General features: G+C 42.0%; 1 protein-coding gene across 1 annotated transcript; it reads right to left on the bottom strand.

The window, feature by feature from the left end:
• cryaa (crystallin, alpha A) lies at nt 1-2853 on the bottom strand. Its single transcript, XM_071512949.1, has 3 exons — nt 2656-2853; nt 1777-1899; nt 1-210 (listed from the first exon to the last, which is right to left on the bottom strand). Exons 1-3 carry the CDS (start codon nt 2851-2853, stop codon nt 1-3), a joined length of 531 nt encoding a protein of 176 aa, XP_071369050.1.
• Between the last annotated feature and the right edge of the window lie 5988 nt (nt 2854-8841).

The raw sequence follows: 8841 nt of genomic DNA, 5'->3' as shown, positions 1-8841 counted from the left end.
CTAGGAGGACGCGGCGGCGTTGGGCTTGTCGTCGCGGGTGACGGGGATGCTGCGGTCGCTGCGGCCAGACTCGCTACCCCCGGAGACCTTGGGCCCGGTCAGGGTCAGGAGGCCGTCGTTGGACAGGGTGCAGGTGATCGCCGATTGGTCAACGCTGGAGGGGAGGCGGTAGCGGCGGTGGAACTCGCGGGAGATGTAGCCGTGGTCGTCCTGAAAAACAGCAGGCAATGAGACCGGGGTCCAGCAGACCAGAGTTAGCAGGTCTCCTTACTATAGGTTAAAGGAACAGCTCACCCCAAAATGAAAATTTTGTCATTATCTACCATGTCAGTTCTAAACAGGAAAGAAAATGACCAACTCACCAGCCAATAGAAGAGGTTGGAGGAACCTTCTGACAGAACTATATAATGTAGTTCATAGTACTACATAATGAGGTAAATCAAGGTCTTTTGTATTTACAGCACAATTGTTTGGCTATACAAACATTTTGATTATGCTACAAAAGTTTTTTAGAGGGACTTGATGGTTATTTCATTTCCGTTTTTGAACTCTAAACAACCAGACTCCATTCACTTCAATTGTGTCAGAAGGCAGAGATGGAACTGCAGTAGCTAACTCAACAGTATGTTTGGTGGTAGTATGAACTTTCCATTAACAGCAGGTGAGTAGATAATACCAGAATTTACATTTTCAGGTGAACTTTTCCTTTAAGGCTAGTCTGGAATCAGCATTGCAGGATAAATTCTCAAGTGACCCTCCCCACTATTTTCTCTTTTGTGAAAATCTCTTAGCGCTAGCATTAGAGGATTTTGAAATCTACGTAGGATAAGAGATATACTTAAAACAACAAAAGATTTGGGCCTCAGGGCAGAGGTAATGAGTGATAATGAGTGTATGGTATTATTACAAGTCAAAATCACTTTTGTGTCCTCCTCTGCAGCCACACATGTACCCGCACTAGCCTAGCATTGAAGCCTACTAAATTTGAGTGGACTGCCAACTCTCTTGTTGAAAACAGAATTCAACACTACTAAGCTAGCACATTCTTCCTCCTCTGAAGCCTTTGTTGTTTTGGCTCCTCACAGCGGATTCCTGATCTCTGAAATGTAGACGAGTGTGAATGCCAGATGCACTGCCAACACAAGACCGACTTTATCTATGCACATGGAAGTTGTTTCAGTAAGTCACTTCGTTATTTTTTCCCTGCTTGCCAGAAGGGTTCGGGTTAGTAAGAGACTATAGAGACTGTAAGAGACTATACTATTTTTCATTAGGTTCTTGTTGAACTGCCATGTCTGAAATGTATGTGGTTACTGCTCCTTCTGTCACTAGTTTTCCTCGCAGTTGCTTTGGAAGATGTTCCATTTCACATTTCACCACAATTCAAATTGCTTGTGGAATCGTTTGGTAGTAGAAGAATTAATTTCAAGTTTCTTCATAAGGTAAGTCATGCCATTTAACAACATTAGATTGTTTGATTTCGGTTTTACAAATTGTTTGTTGGACATTGTTGTGGGTTTAATCCTTTGTTGAGGATTTAATGTTAGCTTAGTAAGTTTATGTTAACAGTAACATTACTTGTTAAGTTGTAGCACTGAGATATTAATGCTGATTTGATTTGATTAAATTATTTGCTCATTTGCTCACTCATAGCTGGCGAGCATGGAACTAGCGCTAAGCTAGTTTTCACTTACTTGTATTTGAGCTGTTGCCTGCATGTGTGTGAGGGTGAATGGTTGCATCTGCAATGTAAGTGTGTGTGTGGGTGAGCGCTACCTGTCTTTCTCCATGCTTGCCCTGGATCTCCACATAGTCGTCGGTGACCTTGACGTTGAGCTCATCGGGGGAGAAATGCTTGACGTCCAGGTAGACCGTGAACTTATCTCTGTCAGACCTCACCTGGTAGAGAGACATAAACACACAGAGGCAGAGATAAGGAGGACTTATGGGTGAGGTGAAAGGGCACCAAATGCTGTCCATCATATTACAACATTGTCAAAGTATCACGTTGGTTAGAGCTTGTACTGTTGTTTAGATGTGGAACAACTGCAGTTAAGATTTACTGGAACAAACCAAACAAAAGGGCAATATCAAATGTTAGAAATAGAAATTAATTTATAATATAGCAAGACATTGGATGGGATAGCAGAGTTTACGTTCCATGTTAGTCATACTTTTCCCTTCTTTGTATTAGAAACTACAAAACAACATTGAGTCATAGTCATTTGTCCAAAAAACCTAATGAATTCATTAGGCAATATACTCCTGAAGGCAAATTGTGTTAAAATCTATTGAATTAAGCACCTTTCCTATTAAGGCAAGGAAAGAACAATGTTACCATAAGCATAACACTATACACATAGCAGTACTACTATATTAAATAATACTTCAAATTTGCTATTTTAAGTGTAGGAACTCTATTTCACAGATCGACCTTTGTCATCATCCGTGTTTTATTACCAAACTACTCTTTTGCGATATATTGTACTCAAGCAAACCCTTTTCTGTATCACTAGATTTTCTCCCGTAAACATACCAGCTAAGCCAACCTTAGTCTAAATCTGTATATGAGTTTAAAGTCCTTTCAAAATACTGATGCCTGCTGAGTAGTGGTGTTCCTCCTGACATGGAGGAGGCTGGATCGGGTCTCGTTACCTCAGAGATGCCGGAGTTGGTCGAATCCAGAAAGCTGCGGAACATCGACTGTCTGTAATAGGGGCTGATGGTGGAGGCTGTGTAGGGGAAGAGGTCATAGTCGAACATGCCCTCCCCAAAAAACTGGTCGAAGAGCCGGGCAGGGTACATAGAGCCCAGGGCACGTCTGAACCAGGGGTGCTGGATGGCAATATCCATAGTGTCTGGAAATAGCGCTGGGTTTGGTCTAGCTCGGCTCGGCTTGGCTCAGGTGGGCAGATCTACCTGCTCGGCTCAGCGTCTGGGAGGTGAAGGAGGGGAGGCGAGGCAAGATGGAGAGAACAGAGGACGGCGGATGGAGAGCAGGGAGAGTGAATTAGGTTTCCAGAGTGGTGTGTCCTCTGCTCTGCGGCTGCCTCCTCTTTATATACCTGAGAGCTAGAAAGAGGGGCTTTAGCCACGATCCCTCTGGAATGGCATTATCTCATGGTGGGTTGGGCCTCGTCAGCAAAATCGGCGGGGGGGAGGGGAAGGGGTGGGGGGGGCGCCCGTTCACCGCCGGGTCCGGACCCCCGGTGCCACCCGGTGCCACCCACTCACCAGACACCGAGGGCCTGCCAAAACAAACTCTGTTGGAGGAAGCGGAGGGAGGAAGAGGGGGTGAGAGTAAACCACCAAAAGAGAGAGAGGGATTTTACCTGACTGTGTGACGGGGCCTCACCATGTGGCCGGCCACAGGGTCACCTATACATAAAACAAATATATACATACACTCGACTTACACACATCCATGCAGTGTCAGTGACATAATGCTACTGTATTGTTCTGCCCCTCTGGCTGAATGGAAGGCAGATTTAGTAACAATGCTGGCCAGAGGATGCTGAGGGAAAGCAGAGGTCAGTGGAGCAATAACAACTCCTAACGGAAAGATGAGAATAGATTGTTTGGAAGAAAATGACTGTGAGAGAATGAATCCCTACTACAGTATTTCAAAATGTGAAGTGTTCGTCTCCTCATTATTTCTTAATAGGGTTAGGGTTAGGGTTAATTCAGTTACCTTCAATCTTCAAAATGACATGGTAACACTTTACAATAAGGGTCACTAAGTTAAGGGTTAGTTAATGCTTAATAAGGGTTAGTTAATGCTTAATAAGCATTAACTAACCCTTAATTAACAGTTAACTAATGTGTAATTTACGAATGGTGTTCATGTTAACTAAGGTATTTATACATTATTTAATAGTTTATAAAGATGACTATTAAATGATTACCAGACACATTAGTTAACTGTTAATTAAGCATTAACTAACCCTTAACTTAGTGACCCTTATCGTAAAGTGTTACCAATGACATTTTGGGAAAAATTCAGTCTGGTTTTCCTAGACATCATAGTGCTGCTTGTCTAAGGGTTACCAATGATCTGCTGATGAATGCAGGCTGTATTAGAGCTACTTGACCTAACAGAAGACTTCAACATCACTGATCATGTTGGTCAAACTGAAATACTGAAAAATGGGGTGGTATCTCTGATACTACTCTATAGTCTGGTTCATATCTTACCTGTAAAACAGAACAGTCTAGCTAATGCTAAGGACTAGATGTTCCAAACCGTTCTCCAGCGAAATTTGGGTTGGCCCTAAATATCAACAAGTTCATGTATGCATTAGTTCTTTAAATTCGTACATCCAGCCTAGAATTCAGGGGTTATATTTACCTCTGCCAAGGAGGTTATGTTTTCAGTGCCGTTTGTTTGTTTGTTTGTTTGTTTGTTTGTCTGTCAGCAGGATTACGGAAAAACTACTGGCCCGATTTTCATGAAACTTGGTGGAAGGGTGTAGCATGGGCCAAGGAAGAACCCATTACATTTTGGAGCGGATCCGGATCCGACTCACGAACAAGCAATAATAGCACGAACCTTGGCGGAGGTCTGTGCTCTCCGAGTGCCCTTCTAGTTAATATTATATATTTTTAATTCATCTTTAATCCTTGAGCAACAGTCACAAAATATATATTGCAAAGATGGGTTTGCTCTTAAAATTACTCTGCAAGAGATCTTTTTGACTAGTGGAGTGCCTGTTCTCTTGCCGTCACGACTCCAGACTGACCAGAATTCTGCTGCCAGGTTACTGACAAAAACTAAACCATAACTTTATTTTAGCCTTTTAAATACAACTTTTATTTAAGGGGGGCATTTTACCTTTATTGGACAGTACACAGAGAGAGACAGTAAAGACCGGGAAGGACAGAGAGAGGGAGATGACATGGGGCAAAGGTCCTGGGCCGGATTCCCAGCACATCACTGTTACATGGTATGCGCCTTAGGTCACTGAGCCACCAGGACGCCCCATATGTATATATTACACACATATACCAAGTGTGACTTTATCCAACTTTTCTGCCCAAAGCTAACTTTAATCACAGCATTATGTGATCAAAAATTGGTCCGTCTTTGCCACTTTTAAGGCCTCCTAATTACCTCCGCCAAGGAGGTTATGTTTTCGGTGCTGTTTGTCTGTTTGTCTGTTAGCAGGATTATGGAAAAACTACTGACCCAATTTTCATGAAACTTCGTGGAAGGGTGTAGCATGGGCCAAGGAAGAACCCATTAAATTTTGGAATCGGATCCGGATCCGATTCACGAACAAGCAATAATAGCACGAACCTTGGTGGAGGTCTGCGCTCTCCGAGTGCCCTTCTAGTTTACATTATGGATGTGACATTATTGACATTATGACATTATTATCTAATACATGAATAAAGTGTATTGCACCTGCCCATCTGCCCAGTGCAACCACAGTCTTCTACTGTTGGCCAATGGGAGCTGCATAGTACAATCACAGTCATCTACTGTTGACGACTAAAGGCTGCCCAGTACAACCACAGTCTTCTGCTGTTGGCCATTGGGAGCTGCCCAGTATACAGCCCAAATCTTCCACTGTTGGCCACTGGGAGCTGCCAGTACAACCACAGTCTTCTACTGTTGAGACCAAACTAGCTAGGTAATTGGAACTGGTAACTTTTAGGACACAAGCCTCATAAAGGCCTGTTAAATTGGCGTAAGAACATCTGAACTCAATCAACAATGGTTAGGTCACATATGGTTGTGACCTCCAAGGTGTGTGTCTAGGTGCGTGTGACAGAAAGAGAGATGTAGAGAATGCATTAGGTTTTGACCCAACCCTGTGACCCCCCCCCTCAGTTCCCATGGCTGTTGTTCCATCACCAATGGCTTCCCGCCCGCTGCATTAGTCTAATCCCGCAGGGCTTTGGCCAGCCAGCACAGAGGCTTACCAGCTCCATGGACCCACAGGCCAAGACCAACTGTGTCGGGCAGCCGGGGCTAGGGGTGTTACGGGGTTGTTGAAGGTGGTAGTTGGGGTTTGAGGTGGGGTAGTTGCTGCAGACCGGACGTAGCGGCAGTTAGACTGGCCGCGGTTCAGCAGCGTCAGCATTCTGGGTTTTTATCAATGGGTCAGACAATGAATGTCTGTTCTGTGTTTCCGCAGCTCGATGAAAGGCTAGCTTGGCCGACAGCCTTTGGTCCTAGCAGGGTGGAGTCGGATATGTTCATATTCAACCCAGTTATATGCTTTTTCCTCTTTATTATGAGGTAAGAAGGTGTAAGAGGGGGGTCAAAAATGGAGGAGAAAGGAAGGTGAATTTGAGAGGATGCAGTCTTTGAAAACAGATTCTTGGAACATTTAGTCTCTAAATCTTAAAATGTCTGACACTGTACTTAAATTGGTTATAAAGCAATGTGACCACTGTTTAAAGGAACAAGGGGTCTTGATTTAAAATTAGTTTAAAAAAGCAAGACATCACTTCTTAAACACAGTGCACGTAATTAAACTCACTGCATGTAAGACATTAACCTTCTAATGTCTTGACGCAACCTCAATGTCTTTCCTTTCTGTTAAAGAAAGCCTGGGCCATGTTTACTACTAACCAAGTTGAAGCCTGCTCTTCTCAGTCATTTTCACTCTTTCTTCAGGTCCTCCACTGATTCTAGAATGATATCCAGAGCTGTTGATGAGTTGGAAACAAGAGAGGATGAAATAAAAGGCTAGAGAGATTAATCTCAGTAATGCACCAATTTGGCCTAATGGAGATTTTATTTTGAATGTGGCTGTAAAAAACTAGGTGTAAGTATTTCAACCTTAGATGTTTCTGAACCCCTGCAGTTATTTTCCCTAGTCAGATCACTCACCCACACACAGTGCTGAAGAGGCTAACCTCTGTTGCCCCCTGCTGGACTGGGATTTAGTGCAGGATGAGCAGATTTGACATCCATCCATTAGTTTACCAATCAAGCAAAGTCAGCTCTCTTCTTTTGAAACTCAACACCGACTCAGTTTGTTCACCTGGATCCTTAATCACTAACTAGTCCAGTCTTGTGTGCATCAACCATTTTTCCCACGGCACAGCCGAGGGCATCAAGAGGCATATTCAGGTCAGTCAGTCAGTCATCAATGCTTCGTGAGATGGCCTCTAGAGGGCATCTTTGGCTGTGACGCACTGCCTGCAGACTTTGCTTAAGGGAATTTCCCACAGTTCATAGTGTTTGTGACGTTAATATTGATGTATGTGGAACTTATCAGCAACCCAATACAAAAAAGACAATTAAGGAAAAATAAATACAACACATTCTTGTGAATGCAATAAATTAAGAACAATACATAATAAAAAACTTAATTCTTACACCACAGGTTCCTGCTATAGGCCTCTTAAGTCTGACATCAGCCTTGCCCAAATGTGGACTATTTTACCTATGTATATTTGTCTGTCTAACGGTACTGGGTCCGTTGATTTCTGAAGCAGTAATGGGACACCTGGGCCATACCCTAACCCATTTCATTTGCGTCATCCGCTGGTGGCGGGACTCTCTCTCTCTCTCTCTCTCTCTCTCATCTAATCAGCAGGTTCCCAGAGTTACACTGCTACTTTTTCAAAATCAATCGCATATCTTTGATTTCCATGTTTTATACTATATTTCTCTTCAATCAGTGTTCATTAATCATGTCTTTTTTTCCCCTTTTAATACTTCTTTGATCATCCGTAAAAAAGGTACTATACTATACTATACTATATTATATTGTATCAGCAAACGAAACTGACTCTCTGACACTAGAAATGCTCAAAAGAAAAGAGTACAACTTTGGGGTGAGGGTTGCCCACTGCCAGCGGGTGATGCAAATTGTATGCGCTTAAGTGTTAAGCTTGTTAACTAGCAAAATTACTGCTTCGACTTAAAAACGGTTACAGAAATCAGTGGTGTCTGAGAGACAAATACATAGGTAAAAACCTCCAAGTTTGAAAACCCTAATCTAAGCACTTATTAACATTCATATTAGTAGTGTATTGGTTCATTATTAGTCATTACAAAACACTTACTAGCACCTTATTCTGCACTATTGTCTTCTACAAGTTTACCCCATATACGTAAAGGGTTTTCTCAGTTTGGGGCTTATAAGGTGCGAGTATCACATATTATTGAGAGAAATTATTAAAGTATTGAGGGAAAACCCATAGTTAATAGTTAATATGTGTTCCCTAATCTAAAGTGTTACCTTTCTATCAAATACACACACGCACACTCTGTTCTTCTAAGCTGCAATACAATTAAAAAAATTTAAATTTCAAGAAAAGCTCTATGCAGTGAAGTAATTGATATATAACTGGGTAATATCTGAAAATAATTCTATAACACTTACAAAAGATGCTGTGGTGAAATGTAAATTTTTGTGCTTATAAATTGATGCACCGTTATCTTTCCCATGTCATCAAACTTGCTGGTCAGCTACTGGAAGAAAAAGCACATTTCTGGACTTAAGTTCCATTCAAGGACACATTTTTAATGTGAACTTGCAGATAAAAATACAAGAAGGGGGTACTGAATGAAGTGACATTCATCCAGCCCAGTGGCATTTTATATTACTCAACTACAGGGGCAGGTTACTTCACATGATGGCCCACTGGTAAAGCTACCATATTTCAGTACTACAGTTAAGTATCATGCATTTGCTTTCAATGTGTTTATTATCATGGTCTATGTAACTGGTGATTTTGATGTGATGCTGTGTAGGAAGTGTTTTTGAGATAAATCCCATATGGATAAACATACAGGCATATACCATAACACAATTATGAACCCAGTACATATTTGACACCAATTTTCAAAGGGAATATTAATTTATTACACAAGTCAAA

The sequence above is a fragment of the Centroberyx affinis genome, unplaced genomic scaffold (assembly GCF_046629955.1).
Source record: "Centroberyx affinis isolate AG114_WGS23_722 - 3 ecotype Tasmania unplaced genomic scaffold, CSIRO-AGI_Caff_v1 ptg006657l_1, whole genome shotgun sequence".
Classification (NCBI taxonomy): domain Eukaryota; kingdom Metazoa; phylum Chordata; class Actinopteri; order Beryciformes; family Berycidae; genus Centroberyx; species Centroberyx affinis.
This window is presented reverse-complemented; position numbering and strand designations above follow the sequence as displayed.

Coding starts and splice junctions, on each gene's coding strand:
- cryaa (XM_071512949.1), bottom strand. CDS start 2,853: ATGGATATTGCCATCCAGCACCCCTGGTTCAGACGTGCCCTGGGCTCT. Junction 1,900..2,655: donor CCAACTCCGGCATCTCTGAG/GTAACGAGACCC, acceptor TCTCTCTACCAG/GTGAGGTCTGACAGAGATAA. Junction 211..1,776: donor GCAAGCATGGAGAAAGACAG/GTAGCGCTCACC, acceptor GCTGTTTTTCAG/GACGACCACGGCTACATCTC.